The following is a 23,257-nucleotide window of genomic DNA, read 5'->3' as shown; positions in this document are numbered from 1 at the left end:
GGGGCCATGAGGGGCCATGGGGGGTCATAAGGGGCTATGAGGGGTCATGGGAGGGCTATGGGGGCTATGAGGGGCCATGGGGGCTTATAAGGGGCTATGAGGGGCTATGAGGAGCCATGAGGGTCCGCGCGGTGCCGTTCCCGGCCGCAGTCCCCCGCTCCGCCGCCAGATGGGGCCAAAGCTCCGCGATCCCGGCCGCAGAGCTCCGTTGGGCGCAGCGTTGCGATGCCCGGCGCTGAGCTCTGCGGACCCCAGGAGGGATGCAGACCCCGTTCCGATGCGGATGAGCCCCGAATCCATGCAGACACCCGAAATGAGCGTGTTTGGCACACGGGGCACCGGGCACAGAGCGGTCCTTTGTACATCCCCACATGCACTGCGTGTCTTTGCTGCTACTCCATAGATAAAAGCACATGAACTCAGATGGCTGCAGGCTGCAATGAGCACGATGTATATAAAGATGTATAGATGTATAGATGTATATAAAGATGTATAGAAAGAAAAAGAAAAATTAAGCAAAGAAACACTTATGAATTGAGGTTTGTGCATCCCTAATGACAAGGGGATGGGGGAGCTCGCTTCCTCCTCCCTCCCTCACCCCAATTCATGGGAAGGAGGTGGCTGCCAGCACTGCAAAATTGAGCATCTCCTCCATGCAAAGTAACTGCACAGAGTGCCTCGTTTCCAGCTCTGTGTGCACACAGCCAGCTGCTGCTCTGTGGGGCAGAGAGGGGCACAGAGTGGGGCCAAAGGGGCTGTGGTACTGTGGGGCTGGGACTGATAGGGCTGGGGTTGGTGCTGATAGGGGTTTGGTCCCATAGGTAGGGGCTGATAGGGTTGGGACTGATGGGGCTGGGGCTGATGGGGTTGTGGTACCACAGGGCTGAGCCATTTCCAGCACTGAGTTCTGTACTCTGTTCCCAGCAGCAAAAAGGAGTGCAGTGATTCAGTGAAATCCCCACGTTAGATGCAATTACACCTTAGGGTCTGGCAGAAGCCAGGATTTATCTCCTGCTTTGATGGACAGCCTCCATCCTCTGACTTCCTCCGGTGTTTCGGCCACACGTCTCTCAGCCCCTCATTTTGCTTTATTACCATGCAAGCAGTTTGGGGGAAAGGATCTTTTAAATGCTGAATTAACATACAAATGTAAAAAAAAGAAAAAAGAAAAAAAGAAAGAAATAAATACTAATAACAACCCTGAACCCTGAAGCCCTGCGAGAGCAGCATAAATATGGAGAAAAATAATTGTGCATTAATGCTAATTGAAACAGTGAGGGCCCCACTTACACCGTCCTGAATATGCATCAATCGGATAGAGAATTAATGGAACTTAAAAAATAATCCCAACAAAAAACCCACGTTCCTTTCTTGTGGAAATGTCGTTAAAGTGTACATTTGGGGAATAAATGTCTGCTTTTGGAGTGAGAATTAACCCAAAAAGCGTTGTGTGCTCCTGGGGTTAATGGTTCTCTTTCCCGTCCCCTGGGATGGTGATGTTGAAGCAAAAATCCCAGCGCTTGTGGGGCTGAGCTGCTCCCCACGCACATGGATTTCCATCTGTGGCCCCGAGGTCTGAGCCTTCATTAAAACCGCTGTGTTAATTAATGGTAACGGGGCGGGTTTTTGCGTTGATGCAGAATTCCGACGGCAGCCCCAGGGAACGGGGTCTGGGTGTGTGGGAACTGCAGCATCACGGCCTGAGCCTCCGATTGCCCACCTGGGGCAGGAAGGCGATTCATCCGTGCTACTGAAGGAGTGGAGCCCGGCTGCACCTCTCCCAGATCCCATTTAAGTGCTGACTGCCGCTCCTAGGGACCACTCCTCGTGGAGAACATTGCGGGCCTGCGATATCTGTAAGCATCTTCCATTTATTATCTTCCTGTCGGGACGATCTTACTTAGCCTCCCTTCCCTGGATATTTCTTAACTGTAACGTCTGCACGTTCCTTGATGATACAGGTGGTAACGAAGGCTTAAAGGAGAGCAGCTTCTATGGGAGGAAAAACGAAGGGATTTCAAAACCAACGAGCAACACCCGAGCAAATGAATGACCGGGAGGGACATCGCTGCTGCTTCTGAAGGGCTCCGAGCTGCCGGAGGAACCCGCAGCACCTCCAGCATCGAAGCAGGGATGCTCGGCTCTGCCCGCCCTGCTCCATCCCTCCTGCAGGTGGGCCCAGAGCACAGCGGGAGAAAATCTCAGCCAGCCTCCAACAGGAGAAGGGAAAAGCAGCCCGGAAGGACGCGGAGCTGCTGTTCCCTGTTGATGTATCGTGCTGATGGTCTTCTAATGCCTGCGTGTTAATTAGCCCCAGAGCCGGGGCCTCAGCAGGTGCAGGAAGGGCTGATCCTGATGGGTGCAGCACTGGGTGGGTTTCCCCACAAATCACAAACCTAAAGGGTCATTAAGGGTGGAAAAGACCTCCAAGATCACCAACCCGACCCATCCCTGCCAAACCAGACCCATCCCAACCTGCACATGGCTGCGCCCCGCTGCTGCTCCATGCTCTCCTGCTCACAGCCAGCGTCGCCCAGTGCCACCTCCCCAGCTCTGCGTGGCAGTGATGGTGTCCCGATGGCAGTGATGCAGCCTTGGGGCTGTGTCCTGTCCCCATCCTGGCTTCACCTCTTCTTTCAGTGCTGTGGGGAATTAAAAGCTTTTTTCTCTGACCTGTGTGTTGCTGCCGGGCTCTTTTAGTGCACACGTTTTCAAGAGTTGCTTTCAATTGGCGACAGATTTGCTGGTGGGACAATGAGGTTGTATTCAGGGAAGCTGTTTGCTGAGCTCCTGCAATTACAAGGCTGCTCCAAAGTGACTGCTGTTTGCTACAGAAATGTTTTTGAGGCGCTCAAATAGTGGCAGAAGCAGGCAAAAAATCAATAGCTACAATCCCATTGGCTTGGTGTTACCAATGAGCCGTGCTTTGAGCAGCAAAAGCTTTCCTAACAGAAGATCACTTTGTGAAGCAAAAAGGCTTTCAGGCAACCAGGAACAATTCTGGTGCGCTCAGGGTTGGGTCAGAGCACAAAGCCCTGCACAGTTCTGAGCCTTTGGAAAGCAAACCTGGAACTCCGTGCAGCTTCCACGTGCGGGAGGCAGAAATCCAATGCAGTTCGGTGCAAAGGGCCCCTATGCATCCCCTCCCCATTGCTGAGGAGCTGCTGGCTGGGGGGCACAGCGCCCATAAGCCCTCAGTTTGTTTCCTAGTGCAGAAAAGCAGGAACTGAAGGAATAACGACAGCTGCCATCCATTGCTGGGTGCAATGCTCTCCTCCAGCACTGCTGCTGCTGGGGAAAGGGAATGCTGGGACCACGCATGTACCCAACCTCGTGCTTTGGGGACTCTGCAGGGGTCAGGGTGCTTCCCACTGCATTTGATGGGCTGGCACTTGGCGCACACACAGGGAAGTTGGTATTGATCCCAGTCTGCTCTCAGCTTTGGCTCACCGACCTTCCCTTCCTCCACCAGCAAGAAGGCATCAGACCTTCGTGCTATTGGAATATGTGCTCCAACTCCATACAAGCACTGGCCTCACTCAGGCTGCAAAGCGGTTCGATGGCAGATCTGCCTGCAGAGCGCACACCAGCACTGCGTGCACAGCCCTGACCCACACGCTGTGGGGCGCAGCCCCACTCCTCCTGCCCAGCCTCCCTCCCCATCCACCCCCCGCATTGCACGGGTGCCCCGAACAGGCGGCTGTTTATCACAGGGTAATGCTTGCTGCTTAACAATGGCACGAGGATATTACAGGAACTGTGCAGAGCTCATCCATCACCTGAATTACATTTCTGACCATGACGGTGCCACGCGTGTTGGGAGCCGAGGCGGCAGGAGATGGAAACGTTGCAGATCTCTGCCATCACCTCTCCTTTTCCAGCAACAAGCAGCGGGGATGGGAGGCTGCGGGGGGAGCATTGGGTGTCCCAGAGCCACCCAGATGGGCTGCAGCACCCCCAGCACTGAGTGCCTGGGAGGTGGGGCACCCAACCCAGCAGCAGACAGGGGGAAAAGAGCAGCAGGGCTGCAGCAATGCGGTGCTCAGAGCTCCGCTGCGGCCGCTTCACCTCCCATCGACCCGCTGCCCTCGGGAAGGTGCCAACACCCCCCTCCAATTTCAAGGCTTAATTTAATAACCCCGCTGACGTGTGCTGAAATCCATTCAGGGGAGGGAGAGGCCAAGGAGCACCGTGTAGGTGAAGGATTTCTAAGAAGCCGCAGCGTTGTGGTTGGCAGTAAGCAGAGGTGGATGCCTAAAGGGGCAAAGGGAGCGATATTTCCTGAGAGTAATTCTCAGGCACTGCACCCTCTGCTCACCCCCACCCCTGTCCCTCCATCCCTATGCCGAAGGTCTTCCACACAGCCGCACTTACTGCACCAGGGGAGCAGAAAACCACAGCTGGGAGCAAACAGGGGCTCCCTGCATTCAGTGCAGCTGCGCTCACTGGTGTTTCCCAGGGAGGTTTTGTGCCTCCTTCTGACTTCAGAAGTCACATATTGCCTCGGGGATGTGGGTGGGCACCTCCGAGGAGCTTTGGCTTTGGGGGGATTTTTATTTATATTACAGAAATTCTAATTGAAAGCATCTCATGATGGCAGCAGGGCTGAACCCACTGTGGGGCAGCAGAGATGCGTTGCCCTCCTTCCTGGGGCCATTCAGCCCTCAGTGCCTGAGAAAGTTTTGGGGAGATGCCCCAGCATTGGTGGGGTTGGGAAACTCATCCTACATTGGCCTAACAACGACTTAGCTATGGACTGAGTGAAGTGTTAACACATGAAAATCTCTCATTAAGAAGCAAAATATGGATGCTAATAGGCAGCCAGACCCTGAACTGAGAGTGCTTGGATACACAGAGGTTTTCCAGAGACCTCTCAGTGTTCTCCTTTCAATGATGGGCAAAGCAGAGCACAGGAAACTGGGAAACACATGGAACTGCTGCTCTGTCTGAGCTCCTGAGCACAGCGTGGGACGTGGGCTGTGATGGGACCACATCCCTCTGAGCTCCGTGCTGTTGTGGTTCCTGCATTGCCAGGCTCGTTGCTGTGTGCCTGTTGAATAATTCATTCCCATTGCCCCCATAGAAAACAAAATGGAAAAAAAAAAAATAAATCCTGCTATTCTGCTGGGTTTTTTTCCTTTTAATGTTCTCTTTCCCAGGGAGGGCAATGGCACATTTACTTTCAGTGGTCACCATAAAATGCTCTCTGAAATCCACCCTCCCTGGGCTCAGCACTGAGCTCCCCACAGCTGTGTGCTGCCCGTGCAGCTTCCTCTTCCTCCTCCTCCTCCTCCTCCTCCTCTCAGCCCCACTCCAGGCTCAGTGTGGGGCTCCCAGCCCATGGCAGAAGCTGTAAAAGAGGAGCTGGTGACATAAATGTATGTGATAGAAACAGGGAACAGAAGGCTGGAAAACAACTGGCGAGGCCCCGAACCCATCCCAGCATGGTGCTACTGGTCAGCAAAGCAGCAGGGAAGGGAGTCTGGCAGCCCTGCTTTGCTCCTGAATTTTGGGATGGGAAGGATGACTGCAGCAGCTGCAGAGCGCAGGGCTGGGTTGGGAAATGCCTTTGGAAGCATTGAGGAGGAGATGCACTTCAGTGATTCCCTGCTCCATGCTCCATGCTTGCTCTGCCCTGCAGCCATCGCTGCAGCTCTGCCCGTTCCCAATGCTTCGAGCCACGGCAGCACAGCTGGGAGGGCAGTAAGTGAGACTGCTGAGCTCTGCGGTGCTGCTGTCCTGGGGGGAGAGGAGAGCAGAGCCCAGGGCTGTGGGTGCAGGTGGAGGCTGGTGGGTGGGACCCAGCAGCAGCTCTGTGCCACCCTATGGCACAACCCAGAACAGTGCTGCAGGATCCAGAGCAAGGAGAGCGAAATTAGGAAGCGCCAGCAAGACGAGGAAGTGATGCAAAGCCCAGTTCAATGAACTCAGCGGTTCCCCTCCTCGTTAAAGGCACATTAACAAAATATCCCCCGGGATTAATGGGGGAATGGAAGCTGAACCTCTGTGCTGGGGTTTGGGGACCCCCCTCCTCCTGCGGAACGGTCCTACGTGAGCAAACACATCATGAATGCAATTATCTGAGTTACTTGTAAGCGTCCAGCAGATCTCCTGGACAAACAGCCCACGGCTCTGCATGGCAGAGTTCACTTCTCACCCAGCATTTGTCACTGGTAGATGACAGAACGTTCCAGAGGCTTTGGTAATAGGACAGCAGATGCTGCCACTCTCTTGATTCCTGCCCAGCAGTCTGCATGGCCCTCACTGGAGGTGAATTACTTTCATAAAGGCCACGAACGATGGCTAAGAAAAGAAATAGTGGTGTTGGTGAGCTCACGTGGGCAGCCCAAAAGCCTGCACCCCATTAAAATGAAAGAGGGCTGAGCATCACCAAGCACAGCCCCACTGATCCCATCGCACCTCAGAGGAAGCACACGGACCTTAGGGGATCTTCATCTCATTTACTGTAGGAAACATCATGCAGGGGAAAAAAGAAAAGGCAAAAAAAAAAAAAAAAAAAAAAAAAAGACACGCAATTAACTAACCCGCATGCAAAATGACTTTTCCCTTCTCTTGTTTTTAATTGTGCATGCAGGTCTTCCTCTTGCCAGCTCACGTGTTTGCATAATGCATGATTCGCAGGGACTGCTTTGTTTGGGGAAGAGTGACCCCGAATGTGAGACAGTGCCCCACACCTCAGGCAGGGACTGGGACCACTGGGAGGAACTGGGACCTCTGGGAGGAACTGGGACCCAGAGCAGCACGGCTGCGTGTTGGGGATGGGCCAATGCTGGGGGGTTCCTCTTCTGTTCACAGGACAACTGGTTTTGGGGAGGGAACGACAGACATCTGCTGCTGCTGTGCTCCGGGGTTCTGCGGTCTCTGGGCAACACCAGGAAGAGCTGATTATAAAACCTGAGCGGTGATTTTGTCTTTAGTCATTTCTTTGCAGTCACCTGCTGCTTTATCACCTGGGATTGCCGGGCTTTGTGTAAACAGAAATGAATCCTGATGATGCTGCTGGAGGCAGCTGCTGTGGTTTCTGTAATGCCGTGCACTGAGGTGTGGGGCTGCCAGGGCCCCCCCTGCTTCCTCCAAGAGGAGGATCCTGGACGTGGGGACCTCTCAGGATGTGCTGACCATTAAAACCTGCAAGCGGTGAAACCGAACCAAGCAGAGCCGATAGATGCCATTAGGATAACTCAGCAGAGAAAATCAGGGCAATCAGTGTGAAATCGATGCCTCTGTCCCTGCTGGAAGGATTCCCAAAGCGGGGGGAGCCCCGAGCACAGCTCCATGTGCTGCTCTGGGAAAAGCATGGCACCTGTGGGTACCACCTTACACTGGGCAGGGGTGCGGGGGGAGGTTGCCTTGGAGCCACCAGATGATAAATAGCAGCTCCTTAATGCCCCTCCTTGTCCACAAACCAAAACATCCATTCAGAAGAGGCACCTCCTGCTCTTCTGCCACTGTCCCTTTGTCAGCAAACCCCAAACCAAACGCAGAAAGCTCCGTGCAAACCCAAAGCCGAGAGGTGATTCCCAGCCGTTCCTTTTTTTTGCAAAAAAATAAAAGTTTACAGAGGGAAATTCTCATGATGGACACGTGGCTGCACCGCTGCTGACAAGAAAACATTTCAATGGGTGTATTAGAGCCGGCGTGCTGTCAAACTCCCCGGTTCTGAACGATTGCATTTCCTCAGAGGATGCACAGAAGCACCGCACTCGAAAATTACGGTTCTCCTCTGCTGGAGAGCCTCAGGTCTCATTATCACCCCGATCTGCCTTGTCAGTGCAGTGCTATGGCATAATTAAAGCCTCGGCGTTCTGGAGCAGAAAGAGGCAGCTTCTCATTAAAGTGGGTTTTCTGACTTTTGATGCTTCCCTCCGGATGTGGGAGAGATAAACCCGCCGTGTCCAAAATGGCACCAAACCTACAGCCTGCAGCCAAGGGAGAGCAGCACCAGCAGGAGCTCTGTGGCACCGAATGGAGCCGGGGGGGGGAGCAGGACGGGACCCCCGCCTCCCCATCCCCACCTGTTGGTATCGTCCTCCACGTGTGTGCACCAACCTGCCAGGACTCGGTGTGCTCCCATTGCTGCCAGGTCTCAAGGTGTGGTTTTCAGCTGGGACTGATTGCACCGTGGCTGCGAGGTTCCCTCCTGTCTGAGTCCAAAGGCCAATTTAGGTAATTACTGCCTGCTGCTGGTTTTAAAAGCCTCTACACACTCACAGGAGGAACTCTGTGCCACGTTCATGTGCACAGGTAGTGATGTCCACCACTCTGTTGGCACAGGAGTGCTCAGCCTTCTTTCAATCCAAGCAAGCAGCACATTGCTGAACATTTCTCCAGTGTTGGAGCAGCAGAGGCAGCAGAGAATAGCAGAGACTTTCTTCTTCTCAATGGCAAACTCGTTATTTTGCTTTGGATGAAAGTGTTCTTCTTCTAAAAACAAATGGAAAGCAAAGGAGCAGAAATCAAACCCAGAAACTCACATCTGACCTCAGCAAGTGGGGCGGGAGCTGCAGGCGGACCATGGGCTGCAGGAGGCAGCAGCAGACGGACGGACAGACAGGAAGACAAAGAGACAGGCAGACAGACAGACAGACAGGCACACAGCTGCCCCACGAGCAGACCTCCAGTTAGGTGTGTTCCTAGGCAGGGAGGCAGGCCGTGTGCGCGGGGGGATCTCATCACTGGGGATCTAATTAGTTTTTATTACTGTAATAACTCAATGGGTGGACCTGATGCTATTAAAAATAATGAAAGCTTTATCTCTGTGATAATTACTTTTCCTTCGGAAGCACCTACGGACGCGCGCACGCACACACCTCTGAGCTGCAGATAAGAGATGAGCCGTGGTGATTAACTCCCAGAACAGGAGATCTGGATTTGCTGGGTGATTTTGCATTTAAGTGTTGCCCTCTGCCTGCAGCCACGACCCAACCCTGCCCATGCTGCTCTCTCCCCATTGAGGACATCAGCCCTCAGACCAGGAGCCCACAGCCACGCTCCCGATGAACCCAACAAGGAACCACAAGCACTACATGGCCCTCGGGCAGATAAAAAAGCAGAAGGCATTTGTCCTAATTATGCTGCTGTGAAAGAGATGGGTTGAGGCATTTCTGGGATGCTCAGGGAACGTAAGGAGCATTACAGCACATGGCAGTGGGAGACAAGAAAGGAAATTACCGAGGGATGGAGGCAGCAGCAGCAGTGCTAATGCATTCAGCTGCCTCTTTCACCCAAGCACCACACAGAGCTTTGGCATTCATTGTGACAGCACTGGTGACCTCCCTGCAAAGGGCTCAGGGACCTGGTGGGAGCTGGGGATGTCTTTAGGAACTTGCTGGGACCTGGTGGCAGCACCAGTGTCCCATGGAAGGACTGATGTTCAATGGCATCACCAGAGCTCCATGGCAGCATGGACATCCCATGGAAGGACCAACATCCATTGCATGGAAGGACCAGCATCCAATGGAAGGACCAGCATCCAATGGAAGGACCAACATCCCATGGAAGGACCAACATCCATCGCATGGAAGGACCAGCATCCAATGGAAGGACCAGCATCCAATGGAAGGACCAGCATCCAATGGAAGGACCAACATCCATCGCATGGAAGGACCAACATCCATCGCATGGAAGGACCAACATCCCATGGAAGGACCAGCATCCAATGGAAGGACCAGCATCCCATGGAAGGACCAGCATCCCATGGAAGGACCAACATCCCATGGAAGGACCAACATCCAATGGAAGGACCAACATTCATCCCATGGAAGAACCAACATCCCATGGAAGGACCAACATCCATCCCATGGAAGGACCAGCATACAATGGAAGGACCAACATCCCATGGCAACACCGATGCCCCATGGCAGGACCAATGTCCCATGGAAGGACTGATGCTCCATGGCAGCACTGTGGTCCCATGGAAGAACCAACACCCCTCCCATGGTGCAGCAGGGAAATTCACCTGCAACGCCAGCACAGCCACTGCTGCAGCACAAGGGCTCTGTCTGTGCAGGACACGACTTCTAACAGCAGCCAGCTGCAGAGACATGATTTGGCCTAAAATATAAAGTTGCATAACCTAATTGTGCATGTTAAATTGTGATCACTTAATACAATGGTGATTCTCATCTAATTTGGATGAAGTCAAGGGTAAAATTCTCATTAAATTACCCGACTAGAAATAGGTGTTCTCCTTTGCAAGAAGCTTCTATTTTGTTCTTTCATTTTGCATATTAACACACCCATTTCTTTATCTTTACACCGCAAATGAGTGCAGCTATTCCTCAATTTGATGTTATTTCTTCATGTTTAATGGCAGCCTATGGCAGCCTGCTCCCAGGAGGAGGGGCATTGGCTGTGCCTGATCCATGGCTATGCCGTCCCCATCCTCAGACCCCCATGCATCACACTGTGATCTATCGATGTGCTGCACAGTGGAGTTCTGTGCATGCTCCCCACCTCGCCATCCCCACACACTCTGGTTGTTGCCAGCACACACGGTGCTGCTATTCCTCCACCTCTCCTCCCCGTACACAACTTCGTCCCCTCAATCTCCATCCCGGATGGAGGATGCTCGGCTCACACTCCTGCTCTGCTGTCCCTTCCCATGTCCCACAGCATGGATGGAGCTCCATCAATGGCTTCTGCGGGGGGTAACGGCCTTCCTGTGCTAGAAACAAATTAGATTTCCTTGTCAAGAGCTGAACTGTGGGACTCCTCCACCAGCAGATCAAAGTGTTTGTATCATTTCCTATTCCAAAGGGCTCTGTGCAGCTGGATGGCAGCAGAAGGAACTCGCCGCTCCCTGCACAGCGCCTGCTCACCCCCTCCAAGGGCTTTTTATGCTGAAACCTCTGATCAGAAATGAACTTCACCCAGCAGGGCAACTGAAGGATGCCACCATGCTGTTAGAGCATCCCCTTCCCTGTCCTTTAATTTACAGAGAGGAGTAATGGAGGGGAAAATCAGCCGAAAAGACCCCAAAGTCAGCTGCCTCTGCGAGTAGAGGATGCTGCAGGAAGTCTCCCAGCATTAAGCACGAGTCCCTGAGATGTGCCACTGCTTGGCAGCTCCCAGATTATTTACGGCCTTTTATGCAGAACAAACCTGCCTGCCTCCACAGGCTTCCCCATCCGCTGGCAAACAAGGTAACATGAAAAGCGTTATGAATAACACATGGAAACAGAAAATAAGATAGATATTACAAGGCAGGAGCAAAGAGAGCAACCATTTAAATAATTCTGCTGCACTGCCACCTGTCATACATTATTGAGCAGGGCAGGGTGCAGCCGGGCACAGCTCAGAGCACGGATTGCTTGGCGACAGCAAGCCTGGAATGGCTGCAGATGCACTTCTAATGTTGACATGGAGGCTTTTCCTCCATCCCCAAAACTGCTTTTCTTGAAAGCCAGTGGAAGGCTCAGTGGGAGAATCAGCTCACGTTGGAGGTAAGGAACTCGGCGTCCTTTGGAAACGCATCTCCCAGCCACACTCATGCACTGACACACAGAGCACAGCACAGAGCTGAGCCAGCATCAGCCCAACGAGCAGCAGTGCTGCAGCCAACCCACACTGCCCCAGTGACCGAAGCAGAGAGAATTATTGCAACCATTACCAAAAACAAACGAACAGAACAACAGAAAGCATCACTTAATTTCATAAGCAAAACCGTGATAGCTATAAATGTGATCTTCCAGCAGAAATGCTACCAAATGAAGTTATGGGCCGACCATGGCCCAACGTGCCTGCACTGCCATTCGTTGACATTGATTTCCCCCCCCAAGCACATGCTGCAATTTGATTACACCCAAGTAAATCTGTTTGCCAAACACCGATAGCCTCCTTCCATTCTATGACTCTTTTCCTACTGACACGGACGTCAGATATAAATACTTCAAACCATCTCACTCCATAAAGCCAAGGGCATCACGACCCGGTGGTTTCAGATTGTTATTGTCATATTTATTGGAGGCCACTGAGCTGGCAGGGCTCTGAGCAGTGCATCAGTGAGGGATGGCAGTCAACAACAGCCCAGGGAGCGCCGTGCTCTGCTGCTCCAGTGCCTGCACCCAGCAACGCCTTGCTGTGGTTGCACCAATGCAAGAGAAGCTGTGCTGTGGATAACATCCCCTCCCTCCATCAGCAGGAGCCCAGGAACCTCTTGGTACAGTGCTATGATTCTGGTCCATGATCAGCGTGAGATGGCATCTGGGTGTTTGGAAGAGAGAGCCAGATGTGGGTTAGTGGGCATGGGAGCGATGGGTGGATGGTTGGACTAGATGGCCTTGGTGGCCTTAATGATTCCATCCTGCCTTTCATCCATTTCATTCCAGGCTGCCATCCTGCAGGGTGCCCCACGCTTGCTCCCATGCTGGGAATGGGCCCAGGTGGGATCATCCCATCCCATCCCATCCCATCCCATCCCATCCCATCCCATCCCATCCCATCCCATCCCATCCCCATCCCCATCCCATCTCATCCCACAGCCAGCCAAAATAATTGTGTAGTGCTGCTTCATTCCAACTCTCGAGTGCCAAAGCTTCCTATAGTGATACCAGTAATCTCAGCTGTGATATTTCCCTTGCCAGATTTTTCATTCTTAATAACAGGGCATAATTAGCGCTAATTAATACGAAATGCAGTAAGCAAGAATTCCAATAGTTTCCCCTGCTGTTTTATCTCATCAGCTCAGATTCATTGCAGCTATGGCTGCTTCACCCACACCGACCAGGGCTGCAGGGACAGCGCTGGGTTGGCTGGGATGCCCTGATGGGCAGAGAAGGGGATGAAGGCGGGCGGGTGACAACCCTGGATAAGTGACAACATAGGGGCCACGGGTGAGGCAGGACCCTCCTGGGAGCCCTGTGCAGAGTGCAGATGCTCCTCTGTTGTCCCAGTGGGACCAGTTGTACCAATGGAGCTCTTCTGAAGGCTTAGGCTCAGTTGTGAGCTCTCTTGGTCTTCTCTGGTTGCTGGTGTTGATGCATTGAACAGCAGCGGGAGCTGCTGCTGGAGCTGGCACACCCAGGTTTGGGAGAGGACTTCTCTTTATAAGCAGATAATAAACCCCACACCTCCCCCCATCCCTCCTCTCACGGGCTGCTGCCACTTTTGGGACTGAACACAAAAATCCGCTCCCACCGAAACCATCCCCAACAGCTGCACTGCCCCTTCCCACACCTCCTCCATTCACACACACCTCTCTGCTGCTTTTCTTTCCCCCTTCCAAGAGCTGCTGGAACTTATCAGGAGATGAAAGATTGAAGGACATGCATAATTAATGGCCTGGATTTCCTTAAATAATTTAATTTTGCCATCACATCTGCATTCTTCAGGTATGGCTTTAATTCTTTAATTACAGAAGAGCTTGCCACGGCGCTCCGCCTGATTAACAGTCGAAAATTAAGGCTAGATTGGAGTGGGGGGAAGGATGTGTAAATACAGCAATGAGTGTATAGAGAGCTGAGCAATCTGCCTGTGTTAAGGGGATCAGCCTGGAAGCTCTCAGTGCAAATCACTGCTCAGAGTCAGCAGTCCCAACGGGGATTGCAGCCCTCGGGTTCTGGGCTGGCAGAAGCACTGCGGTGCCATCGGGCTGACCCAGAGACACCCCAAAATCGAGGCTTTGTTTTGCAGAGCTCCCACTGCTAAAACGGAACGGAAGCACCAGGGCCAAGAGAAGCTGAATGCTCTCATTGCAAAGTGATATTTTCAACTCTAGGAATGAAGAACAAACTCTTTGGTCAATGCAATGCAGTGCCATCAATCAGCCAAGGGCCAACATCAGTACTGGCTGCAGAGGATTGCTCTGCTCCTCGGCTCTGCTCACAGCCCAGCAGCACAGGGAGGCAGCAGCCCCAGCTGGGACAGCAAAGGAGAAACAAGAAGTGGAAAACGGGAGAGAAAAGCATCCAAAGGGACTGGGAGCATTGGTGCTGGGGTTCATTGCACAGATGCCCTCCTGAAACCGCTGCCCCAAACCTTTCTTTCCACTCTTAATTCTGTTTTGCTTTGATGCATCGGAGTTTTTCAGTACTAAAGCAAATCTTAAAGCAAAGGAACGAAAGCACAGGTGTGCAAAAAAAAAAAAGAAAAAAGAAAAAAAAAGAAAACCCTAATGAGCAATTAAGGGAAAGGTTTCACCTGTGCAGCAGCTGATGTGACACCAGGCAGCTCCATCCCTGCTGTGCTCACTGCCCAGTGGCTTCAGGTCTGCTCCCATGCGCTGCAGCTCGGTGGCAGTGAAGCAAACCTGTCCCAGGGCTGCAGTGCTGCTCCCCAGTCCATCCCCAGCTCCTGCCACTGCTCGAGGCCACCGCATCCCAAACCAAATGGCTCCAAGGGGCATTTCAGACCATTCACACGGCACTGAGGAGCTGCTGTCAAAGCACTGCCATCCCCAGCCAGGGCACACACACAGCTCTGCCTTATTAATGGGAAGATGATAATGATTAATTATCCCACCTGTCTACATAGGGAATAATTTCTTTTTGCTAGAATAATGAAACCGGTTTCTTTTACACCATAATAGCACTTTATTGTCATGGGGCATCTGAAATCCCAGCACTTCACACCTGTGAGCCCCATTAGGGCTGCTGTGCTCCTGCAGGACAGCTCTGCTCTGCTTCACCACCGCAGTGCGAATACAAACAGCGCTTCTTTTTTCTTGCTATTTTTTTTTTTGGTCTTCCAAAGTCAGAAAAATGAATAATGCATTTTCCCCCATAGCACCGAACTATAAATTCTCCTTACAGTGCTTGGAATTTTTCTGAAGAGAAAAAACACCCCGGCTGCTGCAAGCTCCCAATTCCCTCCCCCCCAAGATGCAAAATCTCGGTTCAATAACACCAAAATGCATCACATTTGGCTTTTTCATTTAGGTGCAGATTTATTGTGGTCGCTGCTCTGCCAGCAGCCCCCCGTGATGGGTTTTATATCACTCAGCTGTTTGGATGAGGATGTGAGGAATTTGTATCATCTCAGCCTCTCCCCAGGAGATCAAACCCGCCGCGTTTATCCCAGAGCCCCAGCAAAGCTCGAGGAGATGCAGCACAACGCCCTGCATGGAGGTGCTGACACCACTTCAGGTTCTGCTCTCTGCGCAACCTCTGCGAGCCCCTCCTGCTCCTCACTTCTCCATCTCACCCCAGTGCCTTTCCACGGGCCTTCATCTGCCCCCAGACAACGGCTTCAATGGCTCTTTATTAATGCGCTGCACTCAATGCACTGCAGCAACCTCTTCTAACGTTCCAAAGGGGCACCTCTGGGTCGTGCCGTGGGGACCGAGGCACACAGAGGTGCACGTGGCCGTACGCTCAGCTCCAGGGCTCTGTTCCCCTCCAGTCAAGGGGGAATGGGCAGCAGATGCCGAGCACATCGGGAGCAGCACTGCAGAGCCATTGGCTGCCTTCTGCTGAAGCACAGATCCCTGCATCCCCAGCCCAGACATCAGCCACTGCCATGCATGGGGGTCCTCTGTGGTGAACCCAGCCGTGATTCAGTTCTCCTGGCTGGAAGCCCAGCTGGACATTTCAGCCCCATTAGATCTCATGAGAAAGAGGGAACCCTTCCTCGGTGGAAATTTCTAATGAATTTAGCCACACACACGTGGTGAAGCAGATGAATGCCAGGATTTTTCTGTCGGACATCCAGCTGTGACAAAGCAGAGTTGGCCATTGAGTCCTCAGATGGAAGCTCAGGCAGAGCTGAAAGCTTTGGAAGCGTCTGCAGGAGCAGCCCAACGAGGGGATGCCTTCTGGGTGTGATTTGTCCCTCACAAGAAGAGAGAGCATGACTGCAAAGCACGGCATGCAAAGTGGGAACCTTACAGTGGAAATTAAAAATGGACAAGGAAAACTGGAACAATCCAAATCAACAACATCTGAGCAAGGAAGCAACATCAGGGCTGCATTTCTCTCATACCTGAGCTGCCTTTAGGATGCTCCCACCCACAAAACCTTTCTCCTCTCTCCTGGTCTTGATGGAGCCCAGAGCTGAACGTGTGCTGTGCACAGGCCCAGGGTGAGGGCTGCACACAGCTGCAGGATCCAATGGAAGTGCCATTAAAATCAGCTGAAAGCTTTCCACTGTGTCAGCTTGGAGGTCCCCCTCCCCTCGCAGGTGGATGCCACGACATTTTATCCCCCCACCCCACAAGCTGCAATTCTCCTTGCAGAAGGCATCACAAGCTCTACCACCACATTGCTTCACCCCAACCCCACATCTGCTGGCAAACCACGAGTCGCAGGAGCAGAAGAGCGCTGGTGTGTGCTGAGACCATCCTGCCTTATGGGTGCTGATGGAGACGGAGCAGAAAGTGAGGATGGAGCAGCAGGAGCAGCAGGCAGACCTCAGCCCAGCTCCAAGCAACACAGACCTCCTCCCAGCCCAGCTCCCCATCCGTGGTTAATTATTCCAGCATTTCATTACTCACCTCACTTGCTTTCTTCCTTTCTCCTCCGGTGACAAATGAATTTCCAGGTGCTCTGTCGGGTGCTGTAGAGCGTAACCAGCACAGCCGCTGCGTGGCCGTAATTCGCTTGGACAGCTGCATCCCCCCGCCCCCAACAGCGCAGAAAGAACCTTCCTCCCATCCCTCATCCTCACGCACAACTGTGGGCCCCGAAATTCAGCCACCGTGTGGGAAATGGGCTCCCAGCACAGCAGGATCGAACCCCAGATGGGCGAGTAAATAAAAGGAGGGAATAAAGTAAAATAAAGCGATAAAATCAATAAGACCACGACCTCCCCACGTTGGGCTGGAGGAGGTGGGGCAGGACGGCCGCCGCATTTAATTGGGGTAATTAAGGAAGGTGTTTCCATCCCTGAGATCTGCTGGGAAGCCAAAGGAGCCGCAGCCGTGGGTGGAGCGTTATGTACGGGGCAGCCCTGGAGCTGATGGCTCATTTACAAAGCGCCGATAGGAACCGCTGCTCATTAGCTCTGCGAACGCTTATTGAGCTGGCTAAATTAGAACCTGCTGGGAAGGGCGAGACGAGCCAACGTGGGCTGATGTTACTCATTGATTTCTAAGGTGGGCTGTGCGGGACTTTTGGGATGGCTGAGCTCCACCTCTCCTGTTGTGATGTGGGGTTTTCCCTCACCGGCGTCCTCTGAGTCCAACAGGATCAGCGCTGCTGCCCTAAATACCATTAAAACCCACCTCCCCCCCTCGTGCTGTGCAGCCCGCAGCTCAGATGGCCCAGCCTGTGGAAACCTCCAGGGCTGCATCCCAGCTCCTTCCTGCCGACCTCATTCCAGGTAAAGCAGCCGAGAACACGAAAGATGAAGCGCCTGACTTGGAAGAGACAAATAAAAAGCAGCGTGAAAGCCACAGAGAGCAGCCGACCTGCAGCCGGCGTGGGCAGAGCAGAAGCAAAGCAGGGCATCAAAGTGTGGCAGCCTTCCTTAAAACAAATGTCAATCAGTGCCCAGACGTGAGCTAATTGCTCTCAGTCACTGGTGGGGGGGAAAGGAGGTCAGCAGAGGAAACAGCCTAATTAAAGCAAATTGGGGCATCCTGGAGCAGAAAGAGCGGAGCTGAGCAGCAGTGGGATGGGGGAATGAGGTTGGATGTTGGAGGGAAGTTCTTTACAGAGAGAGTGGGGAGGTGCTGGAGCAGCTGCAGAGAGGCTGTGGATCCCCGTCCATCCCTGGAGGTGTTCAAGGCCAGCTGGATGGGGCCCTGGGCAGCCTGGGCTGCTGTGAGATGGGGAGGTTGGTGGTCCTGCCTGTGGCAGGGGGTTGGAGATTCGTGATCCTTGAGGTCCCTTCCAACCCTGGCCGTTCTGTGATTCTGTGGGACCCTACAGAGCCTACAGCACCGATCTCACAGCTGCAGCAGGGCCTGAGAAGACCCTGCTGGAAAAGCAAAGCAGTGCATCCTGCACACGGCTGGGATTAACCTCCAGGGTGGCACAGGGACAGCCATCACTGCCTGCACCGTGGGCTGCCAGCCCTATGGCAGCTGATGGGGAGGAACCACCACCCATAGGTGGGAACATCTCACATAGGAGTGCTGTAACTCATGGAGCAGCTCTTCCATGTGGTGCTGGGGATCTACAGACCGCACCATTTTGGCTGGGGCACGGAGCTCTTCCTCCCTTCCTCCCTTCCTTCCTTCTTTTCTTCCTTCCTTCTTTCCTTCCTTTCTCATTGCTGCAGCCATTAAATGACTGATTTGTTGTCTGGCTGTGCCTTTCTTTGGGGTTTGGAGAGATGGAAGTTTTGCACTGTTGCAGATGTCTCGTTTTACATCCTTGGTTTTTAAGCTCATTTGGAGCCTCAGCCAGAGGGGCAGAAGGGACCGGAGGGGGATGGGTGGTCACCCCACCGTGCTGCAGGACTCCCACCTCCCCAACCTCAGGCATGGAGCATTGCACAGAGATGTCTGCAGGATGCTGTGGGCTCCTTTCCGACCATCACAAACGGATGCTTCCAACCTGGGCTGCACAGAGGTAACTTCTGCTGAGCAGAAGGAGGTTCCACGCTTCAGCAGCAGGGAGACCAAAGCGTTGGGCAGGAACCCCAGGGATGCAGTTCAATATTGGTCAGAGCAAAAACGTGCAGGCAAAATTCTTGGGGAATCCGCGAATGAAATGTGTCCATTTATCACCACCGAAAAACTCAGGAACTTCAGGTGCCCTCCCAAAGTGTGACAGCAGACATAAAAACACGCTCAGTGCCCCTTTCCAGCTTCACAATTCTCTGCCGTCCAACTCGACGCAATACAAATCCAGCAGCAGACCAAGAGCCACCAACAGCAGTCAGCCTCACTTAGGGGAGCTGTGCTCTTGATTTCAGTAGCGAGGTGGAGATATAAATCAGCTTCAAGGGTTTTGTTTGTCTCTTGGAGGCTCTTGTTTAAGTACCTGTTTTCCAAGGGGCTCCCAGCACAACGAGCATCCATCCCCACCCTGCTGGGGGAAAGGGGAGCGGAACGAGAGCACAGCTGGAAGCACATCACAACTCATTAGAGCAGAGCAGGTGAGGAGAGAGGAGGGCAGCGATGGATGGCAGGCAGATGTCGGGTCGGTTCAGCTCCTCATGGATGAGCTCTTGGTGCAGACTGCATCCAAATTGGGGCCGCCCTCCCAGGGCACCACGTGGGGATGGCAGGGAGAAGCTGTGTTGAGCTGATGCTGGGACAGGAGCAGAGTCTGAGTGCTGCACCATGGGCTGCTGTGTGTTTGTGAGAGCTGGGATGAGCTCCTGAGCTGCTGCAGCACAGAACCTCCAGCCTTGGTGTGTCCCTACCAGCCTTGGGCATGGCATCGTGTGCAGCTCAGCATCCAGAAGTCCTGGAAGAGAACTTGGGCAGCTCATGAAAAAGGCACCAGAAAAAAAAAAATTAAAAAAAAAATAATATATATATATATATAAGAAAAGCAATGCAAAAATTTATATTTTATTTTAATTCAAAAATTTAAAATAGCTTTCAAATTCAGGAAAGTATGCCTGGACACAATGAAAAGCCTCATATACAGAGACAGATAAATTAAATTGTATATATTGCAGACAAGCCAAGTGTATGTATAGATTACATATTTACACTTTTATGTAAACCATATTTATACATTTTATTACATTTACAAAAAGAAGCTGATCTTCCACTACTGCTTACTACAATAATGAAAAAACATTTACATTGTGTCTTTTTTACTGTACAAACTTTTGCTTCATAAAAATATATCTCTGTACAAAAGAGGGATTTTTTTTTTTTTTTTACTTTTTCTTTCTTTTTTTTTTCCTTTTTCTTTTTTTTTTCCTTTTTTTCCTTTTTTTTTTTTTCTTTTCTTTTTTGAACATAATGCAAGTCCTCTGGGCACAAGAATGGAGAAATGGCACACATCACGTCCCAGCCAGCTTGCAAAAAAATGGGATCAGACCCCTTCCTCTGCCTTTGTTGCTTGGGAACAGTAGAAAATGGTACATAATAGGTTGAAAGCAGCAAATCTTGTATAAAGACAGCTCCTGCTCTCCCTGCTTTGCTGTTGAAACGTCTCGGGTTTGTTTTACACACCTTGACACAAGCTTCTCCTTGCTATTGCATTGATGGAGTGGGATTTGGAAAGGTCTGAAAAGCAAATGTGGGACGTGTTGGGGTGTGTGTGTGTCCAACCTGCCTGCAGTGTGCCAGCAGCCTGGTGCTGGTGGCAGCTGGGGGATGTTTTTCTGGAGCTCAGAGAGCTGGGGGCAGATTCAAGCCCTGCTGCTGTGGGATGCTGCAAGGTCTGTGCTGACACGGGTGCCAGGATGCTGCAATCGTTGGCACAGGGGGCTGCTTTAGAGACTTGTTGTGCAAGGGAGCCTGGTCTGTTCTCTGTGTTATGGGGAGTTGGTAAAGCAAGGAAGCATAGGCTGTGGGTTTGGCTAAGGGCAGAAATCGCAGAATAACTCAGGTTGGGGAGGTGCCTCTGAAGTCAAACAGGGGCCAGAGAGCAGAGGTGAAGTCAGGAACCAGCTGCATCTCTGCATGCAGGAGGAGGAGAACCAGGGGAACGTCCCGACCTCAGTTACATCAGTGTGAGGGAGGGGCAGCCCCCAACTTCACTGCAGCAGCTCAGCTGAAGCAGAGGAATTGGACACAGCTGAGCCCTGGCCCCGGAACCCCAGAGCCCCACTCAGGGATCCCTCTTCTTACTTCACCTTCAACTTGCCTGGAGGCCACGTCAGTGGAGGGCAGGTACCCTGGCAGCCCCTCCTGGCTACCCAAAGGAGCTCAGGCCAACAAGCAGCTTTCTGGTTGCCTTTCTCACCTGTCTGATCATTTGGCATGAGCTGGGAGGAGCTCTGCAGGAGTGGCACTGAGCTGTCTGTGCACCCACACCTCACACGTGTGCTTCCACCCACCTCTCAGGTACAAATCAGAGCGACTTTGCGATGCTTTGGGGAGCAGATGGCATTTTTTGGCAGGCTGGCTGTTCAGACTACAGGCTGGAGAATGCTGCTTATTCTAAGAGCACTGAATGAGAGACAGAAGTAAAAAAAAAAAAAAAATAGTATATATTTATACATACACACACACACACAGAGTAAAAGAATAAACAAAACATAAAAAACTACCCTGTGGTTTTCATCAGACAAAACCTCGGCTGACATCAGGTAGGGGAGAGCCAGTGCTCAAATACAAGCAGAGATGTAAACACCACTCCATTTGTTTTAATTATTTTCCCTTCAAGTTTTCTGTAAGAAAAAGCTGTTTCATTGACTTACTGCTCTAAGTCAACAGTATTTCAGAGAGGTGCTTGACTTACAGTTTGGTAAAATGGCACTGTTGCCTTCTTGGACTCCAGCATGGTTCAAGAAACAGTGACTCAAATCAAACAGACTAAACCCCTAAATCAACAGGAGCAGCTCTCCTCTTTATTAGAGGAGGACATCACAAAGCATCGTTCTTTTATAAAGGAGGAAAAATGTCAAGTCCCCTTATCTGTACTCATGAAAGCCAAGCCAACCTTTCCGCCCCTGGGAAATAAAGGGAAGAGCTTTGGATAGAAATTAAAACTCTTATTGCATTGCCATTTGGAGGATCAATATGGAAAGGGCAAAGGCTTTTGAATGCAACTAGTTTTGGGGGGAGGTGGAAATCAGGATTCGTTATTTTTAAAGAGGTTTTTGTCCCTTCATGTCTGTCAGCAGTTTTCTTATGAGGGTTTTTGGGCACGGCTGACGTGGGCAGCTGGCTGCAGGAGCCAGGGATGGAGGGACGTTCCCTCAGCAGCCCTTGAAAGCAGCCTCGGGCTCCAAGAGACTTCATGTAAATTGGCAGAAGAAACCCGAACTCAACTAAAACGTGCCAAGGAAAATTAAATATAAGGAAGGGGAGAAAGGCTTGAAAGGTTTTCCCATTGAAAAGGTCCCATCTGAAAACTTCCACAAAAGCCCCGACTTCAACAAACCAACAGGTAACCAACAAAACTAAAGACAAAGCGAATACTCATCTTGCCCCACACTGGTATTTTCCATTAACTCCAGTCAGCACCTTGTGCAGTGCAACCTGGCTTCCTCCCTGTCTGTCCAAGATCCTCCAAAAGTGGAGGAGACCCCACGTACCCCCCTGCTCCCTGCAGCACACTGAGCCCATCACCTCGTTTCCACGGCCCTCCACTTCCCCAGGTCTCACTACCAGGCTGGTGCCCACCGGGAGGGTGGGAGAGAGGAGCTGTGCAGAGCAGATGTTTGCTTGGCTTCATGATCCATGGCAGGATGCAGAGGTGGACGAGGATGATGGAGCCATCTCTCAGGAGTAACACAGAGTCCAACAAGGCGTAGCAGCTTCTCCACAGCCTCAACAAGGTTGGAAGGAGGGAGATGGGGAGGGAATGGACGGAGACTAGTGAGGTGAAACACAATCATTTGCTAGATACGACCCTGGAGGAATCTGGGACAGTGGGAAGGGTGAGAGAGAAAGAAGCAGTTTGTGAGTGCACACAGAAATGTTGAGAAAACCCACAGCAGCTTTGTTACCTCAGAGTGAGAACCTGCCAGTCTAGAAATGCCCCTGAGGGCTGCCTGGGGCTTTTGTCTACAAACTACTTAATCCTCTATGCCTACGTGGTCAAACTTCCACACCCCTTGGTTCACCCTCCTCTGCATCTTTTGTACCACTGAACAAAACATCACAGTGCATGACCTCCCATACAGACTCGTTTTTTCCTCCCCTTCCCAGTGGTTGCTCTCATCGCAGGGACATTTGGGATTTGGTTTGTCGCTGCTCCCCAAGAGGCCCCGTCCCAGCTGATCACCAGACCCCAGAGATGGCAGTTCTGCTTTGAGTTGTGCCCAGGGCAGAGATCTCCTAGGCAAACCAAACCGCAGAGCGCTCCTTTGAACCACACTGATCCAGCTTAGGACAAACACGAGGCTCTGACAGCCTGAAAGTGGGAAGGAGGCACCCAGGGAGTGGGGATCAGCAGCACACAGACCCCCCGCAGCAGAAGGGCAGTATTTTATCCACAACCAGTTTCACCAGGCTGATGTCCCCTCTGCGCCCACTCACCACGCAGGGGATGAGTGCTATACAGCTGTGCACACAGTGCTGACTGTGAACTCTGTCTCGTTGGCCATGATGTCCGTGGGCTGCAGGTTTCTGTCATACATGGGGTTTTCAAACGTTGCTCTGACGTTGGTGTTTTCATGGCCCGCGTAGCCATTGAATGGGACTTTGGGTCTTCTTCTGCCAGGAAGAAAAACCCAGAGAGGTCACGGCTGCTCCTGCTGCAGCCCGCAGAACAGCACT

General features: G+C 52.1%; 1 protein-coding gene across 4 annotated transcripts in view; it reads right to left on the bottom strand.

The window, feature by feature from the left end:
* Nucleotides 1-19,410: 19,410 nt before the first annotated feature.
* The window catches only part of CSMD2 (CUB and Sushi multiple domains 2), a 232,676-nt gene continuing 228,829 nt past the window's right edge, over nucleotides 19,411-23,257 (bottom strand). For 3 of the 4 annotated variants that reach the window (XM_085208652.1, XM_085208653.1, XM_085208654.1), the window contains 2 exons: nucleotides 23,018-23,194; nucleotides 19,411-22,399 (listed from right to left, as the gene is read on the bottom strand). In XM_085208652.1, coding sequence (XP_085064778.1) covers nucleotides 23,035-23,194 — 160 coding nt within the window. In that variant the 3' untranslated portion in view covers nucleotides 19,411-22,399; nucleotides 23,018-23,034. The remainder of the gene's footprint in view (nucleotides 22,400-23,017; nucleotides 23,195-23,257) is intronic. The other variant, XR_014879599.1, reaches the window with a different exon arrangement.

This window comes from Meleagris gallopavo, chromosome 25 (genome assembly GCF_905368555.1).
Source record: "Meleagris gallopavo chromosome 25, MGAL_WU_HG_1.1, whole genome shotgun sequence".
Taxonomy (NCBI): Eukaryota; Metazoa; Chordata; class Aves; order Galliformes; family Phasianidae; genus Meleagris; species Meleagris gallopavo.
Note: the sequence above shows the minus strand (reverse complement) of the source record. Positions and strands in the feature narration are given on the sequence as shown.